This window comes from Delphinapterus leucas, chromosome 9 (genome assembly GCF_059928025.1).
Source record: "Delphinapterus leucas isolate spDelLeu-1000000601 "Yukka" chromosome 9, BTC_Dleu_Yukka2, whole genome shotgun sequence".
Taxonomy (NCBI): Eukaryota; Metazoa; Chordata; class Mammalia; order Artiodactyla; family Monodontidae; genus Delphinapterus; species Delphinapterus leucas.
In genome coordinates this window covers 75832997-75855347 of record NC_143137.1, presented here as the reverse complement: position 1 = coordinate 75855347, position 22351 = coordinate 75832997, and the positions used below count along the sequence as shown (strand labels likewise).

The 22351-nt window shown below is 39.6% G+C and overlaps 1 protein-coding gene across 2 annotated transcripts in view; it reads right to left on the bottom strand.

Moving 5' to 3' along the window:
* ABCB1 (ATP binding cassette subfamily B member 1) overlaps positions 1–22351 on the bottom strand; it is a 112136-nt gene that overhangs the window by 51706 nt on the left and 38079 nt on the right. For both annotated transcript variants that reach the window (XM_022588333.3, XM_089917743.1), the window contains 7 exons: positions 18320–18444; positions 3960–4131; positions 2795–2908; positions 2550–2660; positions 2010–2135; positions 1702–1905; positions 827–997 (listed from right to left, as the gene is read on the bottom strand). In XM_022588333.3, the coding sequence (XP_022444041.3) occupies positions 827–997; positions 1702–1905; positions 2010–2135; positions 2550–2660; positions 2795–2908; positions 3960–4131; positions 18320–18444 (1023 nt within the window). The remainder of the gene's footprint in view (positions 1–826; positions 998–1701; positions 1906–2009; positions 2136–2549; positions 2661–2794; positions 2909–3959; positions 4132–18319; positions 18445–22351) is intronic.

The following is a 22351-nucleotide window of genomic DNA, read 5'->3' as shown; positions in this document are numbered from 1 at the left end:
GAGCTGGCCTGGTTACCATCATACACCAGAGACCAAGCACAGTGCCTGGCACAGCACGAGCACTCAAGTCCAAACTGGTGAATGCGTCACACAGACTCGAGAACTGCTGGAAGGTCAAACTCTGTTGATGGTCAAGGACATTTCATGGCTCAGGTTTTCCAACATCGGCAGCTCTCCGGCACTTTCCTGAAGATAAGAGGTTTCTCATTTCCCACAGAGTCTTCAAGAGGCATCTAACATCTTGGAAACTGTAAACCTTCCTCTTGTTGACAAAAACAAAAACTCACAAAACCTAAATAACAGGGTCATCGCTAAGGCTAATAAGTTTTCAAGATCACAATAAGAATCCACCTGCCAACACAGGGGAAAAGGGTTCGAGCCCTGGTCCGGGAAGATCCCACATGCCGCAGAGTAACTAAGCCTGTGTGCCACAACTACTGAGCCCGCATGCCACAACTACTGAAACCCACACACCTAGAGCCCGTGCTCTGCATCAGGAGAAGCCACCGCAATGAGAAGCCCACGCACCACAACAAAGAGTAGCCCCCACTTGCTGCAACTAGAGAAAGCCCATGCACAGCAATAAAGACCCAATGTAGCCAAAAATAAAGAAAAAAAAAATTTGCAAGTATCTTTCAATGAAAGCTTATTCATCGCTACCTAAAAAATACCAGAGAAATAGAGAGAAGTTAAACAAACAGACGCAAAGAGGCTTGATGGTTTTAATAGCTTTAAGAATCACTTTAGAAGAGATTTTTTTTAAACATTAACAATGGAATGTTCTTGTGCTTATAAATCAGCTAGGTTTGAAATGGGGTTCACCCACCTTATCCAGGGCCACCTGAACCACCGCTTCACTCTCAGTGTCCAGCGCTGAGGTGGCCTCATCCAGCAGCAGGATCTTGGGGTTGCGAACCAGAGCCCGAGCGATGGCGATTCTCTGCTTCTGTCCACCACTCAGCTGGGCCCCTCTCTCTCCAACCAGGGTGTCAAATTTCTACAACACAGAAACCACAGGAGGATTAAGCAACAGAATAAGCTATCTCAGCTCAGATTATAAGGTGGCAAGCAGGGACTTCCCTGGTGGCGCAATGGTTAAGAATCCACCTGCCAATGCAGGAGACCCGGGGTCGAGCCCTGGTCCGGGAAGATCCCACATGCCACGGAGCAACTAAGCCTGTGCGCCACAACTACTGAGCCGGCGCTCTAGAGCCCGCAAGCCACAACTACTGAGCCCACGTGCCACAACTACTGCAGCCCACGTGCCAAGAGCCTGTGCTCCACAACAAAGAGAAACCACCACGATGAGAAGCCCGCACACTGCAACAAAGAGTAGCCCCCGCTCGCCACAGCTAGAGAAAGCCCGCGCACAGCAACGAAGACCCAACGCAGCCCCAACGCAGCCAAAAAATAAATAAATTTATTAAAAAAAAAAAAAAAAAGATGGCAAGCAATCCCATAAACAACCCAAGCCTCACAGGCAGTATGGTCCAGTTCCTTAAACTTAGTAATAACCAACCCTAATTAAAAAAAAATATGTATGTCTACCACTAGTTGATGCTGCTAGAGCTTTAAAATCTGAAGTCATCTTGATTTCCCTTCTTAGGAGGTTCCTCCAGTTTATAGTCATTTCCTAACTTCCTATGCCTCAGGCCAGCATTTTATAACCCTCTAGCATGACAAAGATCGAGAAGGACTTACATTAGGCAGTTTCATGATGAAGTCATAGGCGCTGGCTTCCTTCACAGCTTTCTCAATCTCATCCATGGTTACATTTTCACGGCCGTAGCGAATGTTCTCGGCTATGGTGGTAGCAAACAACACAGGTTCCTGACTCACCACACCGATAATTTCCCGCAGATACCTTACATTGATGGTCCTGATGTCCTGCCCGTCAATACTGATCTGAAATAAAAAGTAGGTGTGATATTCACACACTGCAGACTTGTGACGTATAATCTGCAAAGGTAACTCAGCGCCGCAGCACCTAGTTCAGCAAGTCATCTCACCACGCCCTCCGTGGGGTCATAGAGCCTCTGTATCAGCTGAACCGTCGTGCTTTTCCCACAGCCGCTGTTTCCAACCAGTGCCACCGTCTGCCCGCTCTCTACCTTCAAGTTGAGGCCCTTCAAGATCTATCATGATGAATGAGAAATAAACTTAAAGGCAATACACAGATTTTGAGACTATGAACTCAATTCAAAACTAGGTTTAAGGGCTTCCCTGGTGGCGCAGTGGTTGAGAGTCCGCCTGCCGATGCAGCAGACATGGATTCATGCCCCGGTCCGGGAAGATCCCACAGGCCGCGGAGCGGCTGGGCCCATGAGCCATGGCTGCTGGGCCTGCGTGTCCGGAGCCTTGCTCCGCAACAGGAGAGGCCACAACAGTGAGAGGCCCACGTACCGCAAAAAAAAAAAAAACAAAAAAAACAAAACAAAAAAACAACTAGGTTTAAACATACTTTTTTTTAAACAATCTCTAAAGGGAAGTATCAGACACGCTTCATCCAATACACTGTTGAATCACTGATTAATCATTTATCACTGTACCTTAACTTCGTTTCGAGATGGGTAATTGAAGTGAACATTTCTGAATTCCAGATTTCCCTTAATATTATCAGGTTTGCGCCCGTTCTTCGAATAGCTGTCGATGCTTGGTTTCTAAACAGAATAAAATTTCAGAAGATGACTAGGTTACAATAACTACTTTTACTGACATCTGTGGAGAGTTGAATAAAGTGATAAAGAAAATCGACTTTTTTCGACAGATAGATAAATGGCCAGCCCAGACTTACGTTATCAATGATCTTAAAGATTTCATAAGCTGCTCCTCTTGCATTTGCAAATGCCTCAATGCTTGGAGATGCCTGTCCAACACTAAAAGCCCCAATTAATATGGAAAAGAAGACCTGAGGAATGTGAAGGAAAAACATCAAGTTACTTAGTGTTTAGTACATTTTTTCATACTTCTTCTAACATCACTAATTAAATTTTTAAATGGCAAAGGCAACCTATCAATACTGGCTGTTAAAAATATTTTTAAAGTTGAAGTACTTTACAGTTTAGAATGCTGAATTAGTCTTACCGGCTCAGTGAAACAATAAATTCTGTATGATTAGAATATTTTTATATGTCTTCAATGGCCAAGAATTTTGGTTCAGGTCATCAGTAGGGTACAGTGGAAACAAACCCCTATTATGAGAGTCAGAAGCCCAAAGTCTGAATCCTGGATTGAGCACTGACTGGCTCTATGTCTTCGGGTGATTCTCCTAGATCTCTGGGCTTCAATTTCTTTATTTGCAAAAACAGGCAAGATTCTATCTATTTTCCCTACCGGGCAACCTTAGTGTTCTTGTATCAAGTGAAATGGTACATATGAAAGTATTTTGTGAAGTATAAAGCACACATTCTTTATCAGATGGAGTCTCTGCCCTCCACCAGATTGTATACTCTTTGAGGTCTGATGAACCGTTTATTTTTGTTTGTTTTTTTTTCATTTTGCCCAAATCCGTTTCTTATTGGTAGACTTGATACCGTTTTTCTTCAGGGGTTAAAGGGAACTAATGTCACTATTCACTTCTTTCTAGATCACACAGAAGTTATATTACCCAACAACTTACATAGAAGGAATTTTGCTAAGTGATTCTCTACTCATGTTCTCGGTTAGTCCTTTACAACAACACTAAAACTTATGGCACCTTATTCCTGTCATTTCCATTTTGCAGAAGAGGTAAGAGAGTCTTGAAAAGTCTAGGTGGCTGAAGCGAATCATACAGCTACTAAGTGGCAGAGCCGGAATTTGAACCAAGATGGCCTGATATCAAATCCCAGTCTCTTGCTCGCTATTCTTTGCATTATTTAATAATTCTTCGAAAATATATTCTCCAACAGTCAAACCAACACTACGAAATTTCACTGGCATTTTAATAGTGAGTCATCTCTTAATATAACATCACTTACAGTGAGTACTTGTCCAACAGAATATTCTTCTGACAGGACTAAGGAGGTCCCATACCAGAATGCCAGAGCATATGATGCATAGATCAACAGGAAAGCAGCACCCATAGAAATGTTGGCTGTAATAGCTTTCTTTATTCCAATTCTTTTAGCTTCTTCCAAATTTTTGTTGTACCTGGGAGAAGTAACAAAAATTAGCACACATACCTATAAATCTTATGAAACGGGTCAATACAGCACATGTATTTTCTCCTTTTGTCCACACACTGATCCTATGATGTTAGTATTATGTTAATCCCTTCTTGTAAAGACGAAACTGAGGCCTTATGGAAATTAAGTAATTTGTCGAGGGATGTTCTAAAAAGCACCTTCTCTGACTTTAGCAATAGTGAAATAAATGAAGTAATACTTAGCGAACTTCCAGAACTTGCATCGTTTCATACATAAGACAAAACAGAAGCTATGAAAACACCTGTGTTTTCCCTTGAAAATCTGCATGTGTTTTAAATGTACTAATAAAATGAAGATAAAATGCTAGAAAGTGCTCAATATAGGTGAGTCCTTTAAACCTCTGAATATCAAGTCTGCTCCCCGCCCTGCTTCCCCCTGGGTCTGCTGGAAGAACCAAATGAGAAAATATATGTGCGAGAGCATTTTAAGAGCTCTGAATTGCCATCTAAGACTTTTTACATGCAAATAAACTGTCTAGTTTATCTTACTTCCACAGATGTTTATTTTAAAAATCACTGACCTGAAAAAATTATTTGGCTTTAAGTATATAATAATCCATCACTATGTATCAGTGTCCCCTCCCTCAGCCTTTCTATACGTTGCCTACTACCCATCCCCTCTGTCAATGCTTCCGACGTTGGTCCTGTCATGGCTACTCACTGCTGGAGGGAGGGGCTCTCCCTGGTGGCTTGGGCCACCCAAGGCCTTCTGGCTGCCTCAAGGATGGAGAAAATCAAGATCTCAGTACTATAACCCTGTAACCTGTTCACAGCACAAAAATCTGCACTACATTAGCCAAACTTGGAGAACACCTGTTAATAATTCTTACAGCATATACAGGGAAATACACAAAAGAGGGCAAAAGCAAGGAAGCAAACAAAAACCAAAGCAATGTTAGAGTCCACTGACAGATATTTCTCTCTCTTTCTAATCACTTAACACTTACTCCCAAACGGCAATTCAAGTACTTTTTACACCCTGGGAAACTGGTTAATTTCTGATATTCAAGGTAAGTAAAGGAGATGGCCTCTGTAACTTTACCTTCATTTGAAAGGAACATGGCAGACTGCTTTCCTTAAGAAGAGAGATGTGGAGATAAGCAAATGGGACCCTAATTTAAAGAAAAAGAAGGATCTTTGCAAATACAGAATCACGGTAAAATTATTAGAGAAATAGGACAGATTATAATTGAGCCTTAAATCTGTCCTTAGCCTCTCAATCACAACTCCTTGCAGGAACAGGAGCTCACAATTGTTGACATGAAACAATTTATTTCCATACAGAGTGTATATTTTGAGGTCTCTGATCCATAAACACATGACTATGTAAATATTATGCAGTATTATATTTATGTTTTGGAGCATCTGTCCCATTCGTTAGAATGTAGAAGCAGAGGTCAAGCCTTGCTCAGATATGAGCATGCATTCTTTCTTGCCTTCATGCCTTTTAAAAACTACTTCACCAATAACCAGTTACCAAAGCATGGCCAAATGAAAATTACATGACTACTGCTTAAAGAGCAAATTTAAACAGAACTTCATGGTGATAAAATGGTAATATATTATTAGAGTTTCTCCCTCCAAAAATGTAAATCCCAAACTTGCCAGTTATAATCTTTGACCAAAAAATTATTTTTGAGAAATGTATTTCAATGGTTGATATATATCCCTCCCACTTTATGAAGTGATTTGATGTGAAAGTATTACTAGGCATAAATTATACATGATGACATTTAAGTAACTTTAATACTATGAGTCACACCCTGTTATTTCCTTTAATTCAGTTCTTGCTTACCAAGACTAATGCAGAAATCATTTCACTGATATGCTGTGTCCCAAGCAGCCAGAGGAAACTTTTGCACAGGCAGAAGAAACAAGGAAGAAAATCATTTAGATGCCAGAAAAGATAAAGGAAGAAAATAAGAGGGTAAGGAAGAAGGAAAAACAAACAATACTACTTTTACATAGGCTTTGATACACATATAACACCAGATATTAAAATCGTTTATTCATTATAAGCTTTAGTATGAAAATGATAATGTAGGATTTCCTAAAAGGGGCAAAGTTACATAATAAAACAATGACATTTAGAAAAAAATATTCTTAAATAATATGAAAATATATATCAGTGACGCAAATAGCCCCTTATGAGAGCAAGGAACAATTTTTGCTAAGCAAAGAGAAATCAATACTAACAGGTCAACATATGCAAGACACACACTAGAGAAAAATATATTTAAATGAAGGAGAATAAAACTATTGTATACTACTGAATTAAATTCACTCTAAATTCTGAGAGACTTTGAGAGATCCTACTATACCTGCTAATTTCAAGAGAAAATCAGACTAAGACCTTAATTACTTGTCTATGTGGAAGCAGAGAAGGGAAGAGCAAGAACTAGAGAGAAAACTGAAGAATTATATTTGGTCTAAGGATAATTTTAACAATTCTACTTCCAAATTAAATCCTCAATCTAGGAACTTATCACCCTTCTCCTGGACTACTTCAACAGTCTTCCGAGCAAATCTTTGACGGCTCTCATACATTCACCAGACCAATTACAGGCAGAGAAATGGTTTTAAAACGTAATGTAGACGGTCACTCCCTTGTTTAAAACCCTCAACCGCTTCCCTGTGCCCTTAGAGTTAGATCCTAACTCCTCACCAGGGTCTGCAAGTCCCCTTGTTCCGGCCCCCACCCACCCTCAACAGCCTTTCTTCATCTCAATCTCCTCTCACTCAACTGTACTCCAGGCACACAAGCCTTAGGATATTTTCTAGAATATACCAAAGTCTTTGCCACCTCAGGAAATCTGGAAGACTCCTCTATCCCTACCCCTACTAGAGCAGGATTTTCCTCATCCCTCAAGTCCCAGCCTCCATGAAACCACCTCAAACATCCATCATACCTTCCTTGACCACCATCGTTCAAGTAAATTTGCCCTCCTTACTCTCATGGGCACACTCTTTGATTGTTTCATAGCACATTTTAAAAATTCATGATTTAATTCATGTCTTTGATGATTTCTTTCTTATCTTCCTTACTACTTTCCTGCCTCCCTTCCTTCCCTTTTCTTCACCTTACTGTTTTGACTGGGGATAACACGAAGGCAAATATCCCCAGAGCCTAGCATAGTCCGTGGGGTGTGTTAGATGCTGGATAAATTTGCTGAATGAACTGAACTTTCAAGAAATGGCCAAGATGGAAAGAACCTTAGGCCATCAGGTGGCAGTCCTGAGCCTACTCTTGATCTTCAGGCAAAACTAACTTCCAGGGCTACCCTGGTGGCGCAGTGGTTGAGAGTCCGCCTGCCGATGCAGGGGACACGGGTTTGTGCCCCGGTCCGGGACGATCCCACATGCCGCGGAGCGGCTGGGCCCGTGAGCCATGGCCGCTGAGCCTGCGCGTCCGGAGCCTGTGCTCCGCAACGGGAGAGGCCACAACAATGAGAGGCCCGCGTACTGCAAAAAAAAAAAAACAAAAAAACTAACTAACTTCCAGTTCCCTAGAGGAGAATGATCTTTCAAAAATACATTCCAGTAACTAATATCTTCTGAAGAAATGATTCTACACCTAAAATGAATCTTTGAATATACCTATGTAAGCCCATTTGCTTATTCTTATAATAAAAAGTTAATCAAAATCTTCTCTAAAACAACAAAAAAATTTGTACCTTATTACTTAAAGCACTCCATTTAAAAAACCTCAATTCTTTTAAAATTTCAGTGAACTAAAATGATCAGATTTATCTAAGTTCTGAATATTGGACTTGACTCCTATTATGTCCTTTCCCTCCTTACCCAGGTGACATCACATACATCATTATTGTTTTTCATCGCTAATAATAATATCTTCTCAACTTATGTTCTTCAAATTTTGGATGCCATTAATTAAAAAAGTATTATAGGGACTTCCCTGCTGGCACAGTAGTTAAGAATCCACCTGCCAATGCAGGGGACGTGGGTTTGATCCCTGGTCCAGGAAGATCCCATATGCTGTGGAGCAGCTAGGCCGAAGAGACACAACTACTGAATCCTGGGAGCCACAACTACTGATGCCTGCGTGCCCTAGAGCCCACATGCTACAACTATTGAGTCCACGTTCTGCAACTACTGAAGCCTGCGTGGCTAGAGCCCATGCTCCCCAATGAGAAGCTATCATAATGAGAAGCCTGCGCACTGCAACAAAGAGTAACCCCCGCTCGCCACAACTAGAGAAAGCCCGTGCAAAGCAATGAAGACCCAATGCAGCCAAAAAAATAAAAATAAAAAGTATTATAATTTTGTTGTTTTATGTAGCATTAAAAAGGAGTATAGGGGGTGGAGTCAAGATAGCGTACTAAAAGGACGCAGAATTCGCGTCTCCTCACAAAAAGGGCACCTACCAGGCACCCCTGGGGGACCATGGACACCTAAGGGGATGGGAGGAACCCCCTGCGACCGGGTAGGATGTGGGGAGTGGGGGGAGGGGGGAGGAGAAGTGGAGGCAGGACAGGACCAGCACCCCTGAGGGGCAGCTGGGGGAGGGGAACAGATCCAACGCCCGAAGGGGGAAATTGGGGGACCACTGGGAGGGCAGAGGATCAAAAGGGAGCGTGGCCAGGTTTCCCCTGCCACTTGGACCCCCAGGAACCTGCTGAGATCCGAGGCCTGATCCTCTGCCCACCGAGGCCCCCTCCAGCTGCACAGGTCCTGAGGGAGTGGGAAGGAGAAAAGGGGGAGCAAAAATAAAGGCCAGACCTCTGGGACCAGCACCCCTGAGGGGTGGCTAGGGGAAGGGAGGAATTCCTACACCCAGCGGGACCCACCCACCATTAGGGGTCCAGCAGCAATGGGGGAGATCTGGGGTGAGACAGTGGGGGAGGGCCACGAAGTAACGTAAATGGGGCCAGCTCTTTCCCTGACCACTTAGGAACAGGGAAGCCTGTTGAGCTCCTGGGCCTAATACTCTGCCCTTGGAGTCTCCCTCCTGCCACGCAGAGCCCAAGCCCCGCCCCTACACCCCCACCCAGGGCCCTACCTCTACACTCGGAGACGCCCTCCCACAAGCTAGGCCTAAACCCCACCCACACACCCTCACCAGGGACTTACCTCCAAACTCCGGAACGCCACACTCCAGAAGCCCTCCTTGGGTGATGCCTCTCCCATTCCACCAGGTCCTAAGCAGACGCCCCGCCCCAAGCTTGAACACAGACCCACCTAGGCCCTATCAAATGCTCAAACGTCATCCCCCAACCCGTCTAGGTCCCGCCCCACCCTAAACCCCACCCCTGCCTAAGTTCTACCCCGCCTAAACTCCACCCCCATAGCCAAGGTTTTTTTTTTTTTTTTCCTTACTGTGCCGCGAGCTTGCAGAATCTTGGTTCCCGGGCAGGAGATTGGGCCCGAGCTCCTGCAATGGGAGCTCCGACTCTAAAGCGCTGTACTACAGGGAACCTCAGAACCCAAGGAATATCAATTAGAGTAAGGCCTCCCAGAGGTCCTCATCTCAGCACCAAGACCCAGCTCTATCCAACTGCCTGCAAACTCCAGTGCTGGATGACACAGGCCAAACACCCAGTAAGACAGAATTAGAGCACCACCCATCAAAAAAAAAAAAAAAAAAAAATTAAACGACCAAAATATGTTACAGCCGAAGGAGCAAGGTAAAAAACTACAAGACCAAATAAATGAAGACAAAATAGGCAACCTACCCGAAAAAGAATTCAGAGTAATGATAGTAAAGATGATCCAAAATCTTGAAAACAGAATGGAGAAAATACAAGAAACATTTAACAACGATCTAGAAGAACTAAAGAGCAAACAAACAGTGATAAACAACACAATTACTGAAATTAAAAATACTCTACAAGTAATCAATAACAGGATAACTGAGGCAGAAGAATATATAAGTGAGCTGGAAGATAAAATGGTGGAAATAACTGGCAGGGAGCAGAATAAAGAAAAAAAGAATTAAAAGATGAGGACAGTCTCAGAGACCTCTGGGACAACATTAAATGTACCAACATTCGAGTTATCAGGGTCCCAGAAGAAGAAGAGAAACAGAAAAGGTCTGAGAAACTACTTGAAGAAATTATAGTCAAAAAATTCCCTAACATGAGAAAGGAAATAGTCAAGTCCAGGAAGCGCAGAGTCCCATACAGGATAAACCCAAATTGAAACATGCCGAGACCCGTATTAATCAAACTATCAAAACTTAACTACAAAGAAAAAATATTAAAAGCAGCAAGAGAAAAGCAACAAATAACATACAAGGGAATCCCCATAAGGTTAACAGCTGATCTTTCAGCAGAAACTCTGCAAGCCAGAAGGGACTGGCAGGACATACTTAAAGTGATGAAAGGGAAAAACCTACAACGAAGATTACTAAATCAGCAAGGATATCATTCAGGTTCGACAAAGGAATTAAAACCTTTACAGACAAGCAAAAGCTAAGAGAATTCAGCACCACCAAACCAGCCTTACAGCAAATGCTATAGGAACTTCTCTAGGCAGGAAACACAAGAGAAGGAAAAGACCTACAATAACAAACCCAAAACAATTAAGAAAATGGTAATAGAAAGATACATATTGACAACTACCTTAAATGTAAATGGATTAATGCTCCAACCAAAAAACACATAGACTGGCTGAATGGATACAAAAACAAGACCCATATATAAGCTGTCTACAAGAGACCCACTTCAGACCTAGGGACACATACAGACTAAAAGTGAGGGGATGGAAAAAGATATTCCATGCGAACGGAAATCAAAAGAAAACTGTAGTAGCAATTCTCATATCAGACAAAGTAGACTTTAAAATAAAGACTACCACAAGAGACAAAGAAGGACACTACATAATGATCAAGGGATCGATCCAAGAAGAACATATAACAATTGTAAATATTTATGCACCCAACAGAGGAGCACCTCAATACATAAGGCAAATACTAACAGCCATAAAAGGGAAATCGACAGTAACACAATCATAGTAGGGGACTTTAACACCCCACTTTCACCAATGGACAGATCAACCAAAATGAAAATATATAAGGAAACACAAACTTTAACTCATACATTAAACAAGATGGACTTAATTGATATTTACAGGACATTCCATCCAAAAACAACAGAATACACTTTCTTTCAGTGCTCACGGAACATTCTCCAGGATAGACCATATCTTGGATCACAAATCAAGCCTAGGTAAATTAAGAAAACTGAAATCGTATCAAGTATCTTTTCTGACCACAACGCTATGAGACTAGATATCAATTACAGGAAAAAAAATGTAAAAAAAAAAAAAATACAAACACATGAGGCTAAACAATACACTACTAAATAACCAAGAGATCACTGAAGAAATGAAAGAGGAAATTAAAAAATACCTAGAAACAAATGACAATGAAAACACAATGACCCAAAATCTATGAGATGCAGCAAAAGCAGTTATAAGAGGGAAGTTTATAGCAACACAATCCTACCTCAAGGAACAAGTAAAATCTCAAATAAACAACCTAACCTTATACCTAAATCAATTAGAGAAAGAAGAACAAAAAAACCCAAAGTTAGCAGAAGGAAAGAAATCATAAAGATCAGAGCAGAAATAAATGTAATAGAAATGAATGAAACAATAGCAAAGATCAATAAAACTAAAAACTGGTTCTTTGAGAAGATAAACAAAATTGATAAACCATTAGCCAGACTCATCAAGAGAAAAGGGAGAAGACTCAAGTCTATAGAATTAGAAATGAAAAAGGAGAACAACTGACACTGCAGAAATCAAAGGATCCTGAGAGATTACAAGCAATTATATGCCAATAAAATGGACAACCTGGAAGAAATGGACAAATTCTTAGCAAAGCACAACCTTCCAAGACTGAACCAGGAAGAAACAGAAAATATAAACAGACCAATCACAAGCACTGAAATTGAAACTGTGATTAAAAATCTTCCAACAAACAAAAGCCCAGGACCAGATGGCTTCACAGGTGAACTCTATCAAACATTTAGAGAAGCGCTAACACCTATCTTTCTCAAACTCTTCCAAAATATAGCAGACGGAGAAACACTCCCAAACTCATTCTACGAGACCATCATCACCCTGATACCAAAACCAGACAAAGATGTCACAAAAAAAGAAAACTACAGGCCAATATCACTGCTGAACACAGATGCAAAAATCCTCAACAAAATACTAGCAAACAGAATCCAACAGCACACTAAAAGGATCATACACCATGATCAAGTGGGGTTTATCCCAGGAATGCAAGGATTCTTCAATGTACGTAAATCAATCAATGTGATACACCATATTAACAAATTGAAGGATAAAAACCATATGATCATCTCAATAGATGCAGAGAAAGCTTTTGACAAAATTCAACACCCATTTATGATAAAAACCCTCCAGAAAGTAGGCATAGAGGGAACTTACCTCAACATAATAAAGGCCATATACAAAAAATGCACAGCCAACATCATTCTCAATGGTGAAAAACTGAAACCATTTCCTCTAAGATCAGGAACAAGACAACGTTGCCCACTCTCACCACTATTACTCAACATTGTTTTGGAAGTCCTAGCCACAGCAATCAGAGAAGAAAAAGAAATAAAAGGAATACAAATTGGAAAAGAAGTAAAAGTGTCACTGTTTGCAGATGACATGATACTATACATAGAGAATCCTAAAGATGTTACCAGAAAACTACTAGAGCTAATCAATGAATTTGGTAAAGTAGCAGGATACAAAATTAATGCACAGAAATGTCTTGCATTCCTATACACTAATGATGAAAAATCTGAAAGAGAAATTAAGGAAACACTCCCATTTGCCACTGCAACAAAAAGAAAAAAATACCTAGGAATAAACCTACCTAAGGAGACAAAAGACCTGTATGCAGAAAACTGTAAGACACTGATGAAAGAAATTAAAGATGATACAGATAGATGGAGAGATATACTATGTTCTTGGATTGGAAAAGTCAACATTGTGAAAATGACTATACTACCCAAAGCAATCTACAGATTCAATGCAATCCCTATCAAACTACCAATGGCATTTTTCACAGAACTAGAACAAAAAATTGCACAACGTGTATGGAAACACAAAAGACCAAATAGCCAAAACAATTTGAGAAAGAAAAACAGAGGTGGAGGAATCAGGCTCCCTGATTTCAGACTATACTACAAAGCTACAGTAATCAAGACAGTATGGTACTGGCACAAAAACAGAAATATAGATCAATGGAACAGGATAGAAATCCCAGAAATAAACCCATGCACATATGGTCAACTTATCTTTGATAAAGGAGGCAAGAATATACAATGGAGAAAAGACAGCTTCTTCAATGAGTGGTGCTGGGAAAACTGGACAGCTACATGTAAAAGAATGAAATTAGAACACTCCCTAACACCATACACAAAAATAAACTCAAAATGGATTAAAGACCTAAATGTAAGGTCAGACACTATCACACTCTTAGAGGAAAACATAGGCAGAACACTCTATGACATAAATCACAGCAAGACCCTTTTTGACCCACCTCCTAGAGAAATGGAAATAAAAACAAAAATAAACAAATGGGACCTAATGAAACTTTAAAGCTGTTGTACAGTAAAGGAAACTATAAACAAGACGAAAAGACAACCCTCAGAATGGGAAAAAATATTTGCAAACGAAGCAACAGACAAAGGATTAATCTCCAAAATATACAAGCAGCTCATGCAGCTCAATATCAAAAAAACAAACCCAATCCAAAAATGGGCAAAGAACTAAATAGACATCTCTCCACAGAAGATATACAGATAGCAAACAAACACATGAAAGGATGCTCAACATCACTAATCATTAGAGAAATGCAAATGAAAACTACAATGAGGTATCACCTCACACCAGTCAGAATGGCCATCGTCAAAAAAACAAACAATAAATGCTGGAGAGGGTGTGGAGAAAAGGGAACCGTCGTGGGCATGTAAATTGATACAGTCACTATGGAGAACAGTATGGAGGTTCCTTAAAAAACTAAAAAGAAAACTACCATAGGACCCAGCAATCCCACTACTGGGCATATACCATGAGAAAACCATAATTCAAAAAGAGTCATGTACCACAATGTTCATTGCAGCACTATTTACAACAGCCAGGACATGGAAGCAGCCTAAGTGTCTATCGACAGATGAACGGATAAAGAAGATGTGGCATATATATACAATGGAATATCACTCAGCCATAAAAAGAATCGAAATTGAGTCATTTGTAGTGAGGTGGATGGACCCAGAGTGTGTCATACAGAGTGAAGTAAGTCAGAAAGAGAAAAACAAATACTGCAGGCTAACACATATATATGGAATCTAAAGAAAAAGAATTGGTTCTGATGAACCTAGGGGTAGGACCGGAATAAAGACGCAGACACAGAGAATGGACTTGAGGACATGGGGAGGGGGAAGGGTAAGCTGGGACAACGTAAAGAGTAGCACTGACAGATATGCACTACCAAATGTAAAATAGCTAGCTAGTGGGAAGCAGCTACACAACACAGGGAGATCAGCTCAGTGCTTTGCGACCACCTGGAGGGGTGGGATAAGGAGGGTGGGAGGGAGATGCAAGAGAGAGGTGATATGGGGATATACATATGGATATAGCAGATTCACTTTGTTATACAGCAGAAACGAACACAACATTGTAAAGCAATTATACTCCTATAAAGATGTTTAAAAAGAAAAAAAGAAATCTCACACATTGAGAAGTAAATGGAAAAAAAAAAGGAGTTTAATAGGGCACTCCATATACAGCTGGGACCCAAAAGTGGTTTCAGGTTAATAGTGCCCCCAGTGAACGGCAGAAGCAAACACAAATCCTTCCCGCAGAACTTGAGTTCTCAATCCAGTCCCATAGCAACCGTTAGATGGCTCTGACTGTAGGATTTATCTGAATTTCAGAGATGATGAATTGTGAGAGAAAAATGTGCATCTCAGAATTGATGAAATACTACATATTCTCTAATTGTTCACAGGAACGCCATTTTTTTTTCTGAATTGTCATCAGGTACCCGTAGACCTTACCATACATTGTTGATCTGCAGACCTTACTATACTGTTACTGGAATTCCTATGTAGACAATCATATCATCTGTACATAATGACAGTTTTGCTTTTTGTTTTCCAGCCCTTAGAGCTTTTCACTTTATTTTTATTTATTATTCTTACTCTTATTTTTTCCTTCATTTTATTAGGTAATACCAGTACAACACTGAATAGAAATGATTCTAGCGGACATACTTGTTTCATTCATTATTTTAAAGAAATGCTTTTAACATTTTACCATTTAATACAAAGTTTCCTGTGGGTATCTGGTTTATCAGATTAAGAAAATTTTTGTCAAGAATCATATGCAATTAATGCTTTTTCCTCATCCATCAAAACGTTTCTTTCAATCTGCTAGTGTGGTTAATTATATTAATAGATTTCCTAAGGTTAAATCATCTTTGCATTTATAGGATCAAGCCACCAGGTTCAGGATTTTTTTTAAATCTGATATTTTTCACATTGATTCATTTAGCTAATAATTTATCTAGATTTTCTGCATCTATGTTTTAGGTGAAACTATATTACAATTTTCCTTTCTCATATACCTGCTGTCTGGTATGGTGTCAAAGTTATACTAGCCTCCTAAAATGAACTAACAACTTTCTATATATATTTTTCATTCTCACAAACAATCTGTGTAAGATGGGGTTACCTCTTGCTTGAAGTTTTGTTAAAATCTTGCCTGTAAAATTATCTGGACCTGGTGGTTTCTACTTGGTGTGTACGTATACGTAAAGGCAAGGGATGGAGATTTTAAACTGGATTCGATTCCTTTAATGATTATAGTTCTACTCAAGTTTTCTTCTTAAGAGAATTTTAACCTATATTTTTCTGGGATATTGTCTATTTCATCAGGATTTTACAATTTATTGGTAAAAAACTAATTTTTTAAATAGATTTTTAAAAATCTGTAGCAATTCTTTCCTTATTCATTCTTATTTTGTTCCTCATTAAACTTGCAAAGGGCTTCCCTGGTGGCACAGTGGTTAAGAATCCGCCTGCCAATGCAGGGGACACGGGTTCAGGCCCTGGTCCGGGAAGATCTGACATGCTGCAGAGCAACTAAGCCCGTGTGCCACAACTACTGAGCCTGCATTCTAAAGCCCACGAGCCACAACTACTGAGCCTGCGTGCCACAACTACTGAAGCCCGCGTGCTTAGAGCCTGTGTTCCACAACGAAAAGCCATTGCAATGAGAAGCTCTCGCACCGCAATGAAGAGTAGCCTCCACTCACTGCAAGTAGAGAAAGCCCGCACGCAGCAACGAAGACCCAACACAGCCAAAAATAAATAAATAAAATTAATTAATTAATTTTAAAAAACTTACAAAATACTACTTCATTGTTTAACTGTGTTTTCAAAGAATTAGTTTATGGATTTTTGTCAACTCTGCTTTTTTATCTTTTTTTCTATTAAATTATTTTTATGCTCTTATCTATATTATTTCCTTCTTGTACTTCCTTTTCTCTATTGTTCTTTTTCTAAGTCATTAATTTTCAGCAATTTAAAAATTTCTTCTACCAAACACCCTAGTGGTAGCACTGGACTTGGATTCATTTTTAATGCGAAATCCTCAGTTTTAGGAAGAGATAGCTCCCTAGTCCACAGAGTATTATAAATTCAGACTCTAGCAGCGCCTGAAGGTGAGGCCTGAGACTTTGATTTCTATGGAGAGATGCTTTCCCCCAGCTCAAAAACTAGGCAGAAGCAGATAGGCCTTGTTTGTCTCCCTGTGCTGGTGGATGCATTCTTTTTCTGGTCCGGCTTTCCACTGAGGAAAACTGGAAACAAATCGCAAGTTTAAAACCTCATTTTGGGGCTTCCCTGGTGGTGCAGTGGTTAAGAATCCACCTGCCAATGCAGGGCACATGGGTTTGAGACCTGGTCCAGGAAGATCCCACATGCCGAGGAACAACTAAGCCCGTGCAACACAGCTACTGAGTCTGCGCTCTAGAGCCTGCGAGCCACAACTACTGAAGCCCATGAGCCTACAGCCCATGCTCCACAACAAGAGAAGCCACCACAGTGAAAAGCCCGCGGACTGCAAGGAAGAGTAGCCCCTGCTCGTTGCAACTAGAGAAAGCCTGCGCGAAGCAACAAACACCCAAAGCAGCCAAAACTAAATAAAAATCAAATAAATAAATTTATTTTAAAAAAAAAAACTTCATTCCGTGTCTATTCAAACATTCACTATTCAGAAAGGACTTTGCTGAATAATCTCTCTAAATAGTAAAGACTCCCCTATGACTCTCATCGAGTATTTTATTTCCCCAAATAGTTATCTACCCCAACTGGTATGTTCGATATTTTGTTCATTTGTGGTTGTTTGGACCTGTCGCCTCCACCACCAAGAGAAGAGGGGCTTCATTTAATTGGATGTTTGCCAGGTAATTAAGCAAGACTTCACATTTTATTAGTCAGACATATTTTAAGGCAAAAGCAAAAACCTTAGCAAAAATTGAGGTGGAACACAGATATTACTTTCCTTTGAACTATGGTAGGTACATAGCCATCACAAATCATTCTCAGAGGATATCTTTGTGGGTATGAAATATATCATATAAACAAAGTGTACTCCAAACACACATGTACAGTTTAAAGAATATACAGTGAACAACCACGTAAGCACAGTTGAGGTCACTGTGCACAACTGAGCAAACCATCAGACCCACAGATGCCCCCGGCCCTGTGTCCCTCTCTTATCACCAACTCATCTCCCCCAGAGGTAACCATTATTCTGACTTAATGACCCCACAGATCTAACACAAAACACTCATTCATTCTTAGAGAATCAAGAATTACTATGTTTCAGCCTTAAGGTATTATTTTATGTCACTAATGACCTAGAAGACTCTAGAAAATGCTTTGAATAAGCAGATATAAGAAGAGTACAATTAGAATTACAACTTTTCCAGAATATTAACTATGCTGTAACATATCCATGAAGCTACTTAAGGAAACATATATATCAGAGAGTACTCTTATAGTCATCACCGGCAACCGGAAGGGCATATAAAATGACAGAATTTAACATCTCTACCAACTTAAAAAGAGAGACTCACACCTTTCAAGTTCTTTCTTTTGTCCTCCAAATGCAATCACAGTTCTAATCGCTGCTAAGACCTCTTCAGCTACTGCTCCAGCTTTTGCATATGCCAAGAGTTCTTTATCAGTAAATGAAGATAGTATCTGTTTAAAAACACAATTGCAGATAATTTAAAATTTAACAAGTTAATTGTATCTTTTGTAAAGAAAAAATAAATATATACACAAATGCTCCTTGTATGTTACTGTATATAAATCTTTTACTCATCTTTGGTCATCATGTCCTACTTTTTAGTGTACATATTATAAGCCACTTCAAATTCTTTTTGGACTGAGATGGTATAAAACAAATTAAATTAAAATTTTTATTTTCTCACTATACCCCATGGATCCTCATATAAATAAATAAATCTGGGACTTTAAATCTCAGAAGGTGTATACTATTAACATAAACCAATATAGAAAAAGGGGCAGTACATCAAGGAAATAGGGTGTGTACTCAACACAGCAATTGCTAATTGTACTCTAGCTCAGAAATATCAAGGTAGGAGGCCAGAAGAACGCAGGGGACCAAGTACTGAGTAGTGACAGGACTTTCAGAAGGTTTCACATGCCGGGGAAGCAGAGTTCTCTTTGCTGATGTTTCTGAGCAATACGTAAATCCACCAGGGAGGTCTCTGTTTTGTGAATGCGCTTTGATCCTTCTGTTTGGTCCCTGAGCATGTTCTGTGGAAGGAACAGTACTGGGTCCTTTGTAATACACAGGATCTCATTGATTCTTCTCATTTGCGCAGTGAAGTAGGTATTATTTTCCCCACTCTATACATGAGGAAATGGAGGGATGAAGAGGTCAAGTAATTTCCTAATATGTGAAACAGCCAGGATTCAAGGCTTCAAAGCATGAATTAACAGCCACTGGAGTGAATCTCTCTAATACCAGCCACTGACACGTGGACCCCTCTGGGATCCCAGAGGGCCCTGTGATTAAAAACTGGATCAACTGGCATGGGCAAAGGACTAAGGTTAATATTTTAACCTGGAATACCTGACTAGTCAACCACCTAACTAAATATTAGACACAAGCAATTCAAATAAAATTCTGAGTAAACAGTATTATTACACTCTTTCAATAAATAATTTACAGCATTTGTGGACTCGTATGTGTACGTAGTAACAGTCTATTTCTTCATGTCATAAAAAGCTCAAAATTATTTTGATTTTAATAGTGTATCTCTTCCTTTGCTGTGTGTGAAAGTAAAAGGAGCTATGATAGATGCAGGAATGGGTGGGTGAAGGCAAATGAACATTTATTAACTAGATTCTATGTGCAGACGTTGTGCTGTATGTACTTTCTTCTTTGGTACCCAAAACAACAACCCACTGAGGCACTAGACCTTCCTGACCTCTCAAAGTGACCTGCCTAGGGCTGTCCCAGCACACTTGCCAGAATCACTCACAGCGCTGGGGCTGAGTCAGGGAGGTCATTCTCATTCCTGAACAAACAGGTCTGCATAATGCAAGAGGTGCATACAATATGCTTTGGCTATTTTTCTCTGCTCCTTTTGAAACCTCACCCCACAACTATCAACCACACCAGAAGCAGCTGACAACAGGAAGATTACTAGAAATATTTTTGAATTAGGAGCTGCAAAACATGCTATTTTAATTTATTGTTAAAGTATCAAGTACCATTCCAATTGATTCAATGTACCTGGCTTCTCTACAACCTCCCATAACTATAAGCATATGATTAGGCAAGACTATGGTAGAATCTTCATTAAGTGTTTTGTTTTGTTCTTTGTTTTTTAAGATATCATGCCTGCTGAAAGAAAATAACCTCCAAAATATTCTGAGGGATAGGGAAAGCCAACTTGCTGTTCCTCTAATATAAAACAAGAGAATGGTGATACTTCACAATGACCCACATAAACTATATAAAATATCACTAACTCATCCCTTATTCCAAAGGCTGTTAATTTCTTAACAAGGCCTAAGTGTATTAGTGCGAGACACATGAAATTGTTATTCCTGTAAGTTAAAATCTAATATCGGCCACTTTATATTGTTCAAACTAATATAGTCAGAAGCAATAGTTTTGACCACCACAGATGTTTGGACCTTCATCTTTGTCCCTTTTTTCCAATTCTCAATGTAGGTTTTTGTTTTATTTTGTTTGAGATAATTTATACATGCTTTATTTTTTTTAAACTTGTTATTTTGAGATAATTGTAGACATAAAAGCAGTCATAAGAAACAATACAGTCAGAGCCCATATCCCCTTCATCTAGTGTTCCCCAAATAACACCTTTAAAACTTCAGAACAATATCACAGCCAGAAATTTAACATTTAACATTAATCCATCAACGTTATTCAGATTTACTAGTTTTACATGCACTCGTGTGTGTGTATGTGTGTGTGTTTAGCTCCAAGCAATGTTATCACCTATGTAGATTCGTATGATTACAGTCATGATACAGAACAATTCCATCACAAGGATCCCTCAGTGCTACTTTTCGTAGTCACAGCCACTTCCTTCCCTACTCCTCACTTCTCCCCTCCCCACCATCCCTAAGCCCTGAAAACCGCTAATTTGCTCTATCTACAATTTCATCATTTCAAGAATATTATATAAATGGAGTCATAAAGTATTTGACCTTTGGGGATTGGCTTTTTTCACCAAGTACAAATCTCTGGAGACTCATCCAGGTTGGTGTGTGTATATCAATACTTCTTTCCTTTTTATCACTGGACAGTACCCATAGTATGGATGCACCACAGTTGTTTAACCATTAACCTATTGAAGAATATCTGGGGTTGTTTCAGTTTGGGGCTATTACTAATAAAGCTGCTATGAACATTTGACTATAGATTTTTACATGAACATGATTTTCTTTTCTCTTAGATAAATGCCCAGTACAATTTGCTGGATTGTATGGTAATTGCATGTTTAGTTTTATAAGAAACTGCAAACTATTTTTCAGGTTGCTGTACCATTTTTCATTCCCACCAACAATCTATGAGTGATCCTGTTTCGCTGCATCTCAGCAGCATTTGGTGTTTCACTATTTTTTAGTTTAGCCATTTTGGTAGATGTATAATGATATCTCACTGCAGTTTAATTTGCTTTTCACTGATGGCTAATGATGCTAAACAATCTTTCATGTGCTTAACTGCCACGTGTATATCCTCTCTGATGAAATGTTTGTTCATGTCCTTTGCCCATTCTCTAATTGGTTTATTTGGGTTTTTTTTTTTAACTATCGAATTTTGAGCATTCTTTATATTTACATTATAGTCGATACTAGTCCTTTGTCAGATATATGATTTTCATATTATTTTTTTCCCAGTGTGTAGCTTGTCTTTTCATCCCCTTTACATGGCTTTCCCAGAGCAAAAGTTATGAATTTTGACAGTCTAATTTATAATTTCTTTTTCTTTTTTTTTTGCAGTACACGGGCCTCTCACCGTTGTGGCCCCTCCCGTTGAGAAGCACAGGCTCCAGACGCGCAGGCTCAGCGGCCATGGCTCATGGGCCCAGCCGCTCCACGGCACGTGGGATCTTCCAGGGAAGCTCTATAATTTCTTTTTAAGGATCAAGCTTTTAGTAATCAAATCTAAGAACTCTTTGCCTAGGCCTAGATCCCAAAGATTTTCTCCTATTTTCTTTCTAAAAGTTTTATAGCTTTACATTTTACATATAAATCCACAATCCATTTTTAGTTAATTTTTGTGTAGAGTGTGAAGTTTTGGATGAAGTTTTGTTCTTTTTTCTTTAACCTCTGGATGTCCAATTGTCCCAGCACTATTTGCTGAAAAGACCATTCTTTTGCTATTGAATTGCTCTCGCACCTTCATCAAACATCAGCTGGGCATATCTGTGTAAGTATATTTCTGGGTTCTCTATTGTTTCATTGATCTATGTGTCTATCCCTCCACCAATATACTATAGCTATATAGTAAGTTTTAGTATCAGGTAGACATATTCCTCTCACTTTATTCTTCTTTGTCAAAATTGTTTTAGCTATTCTAGAGCCTGTATCTTTCCATATA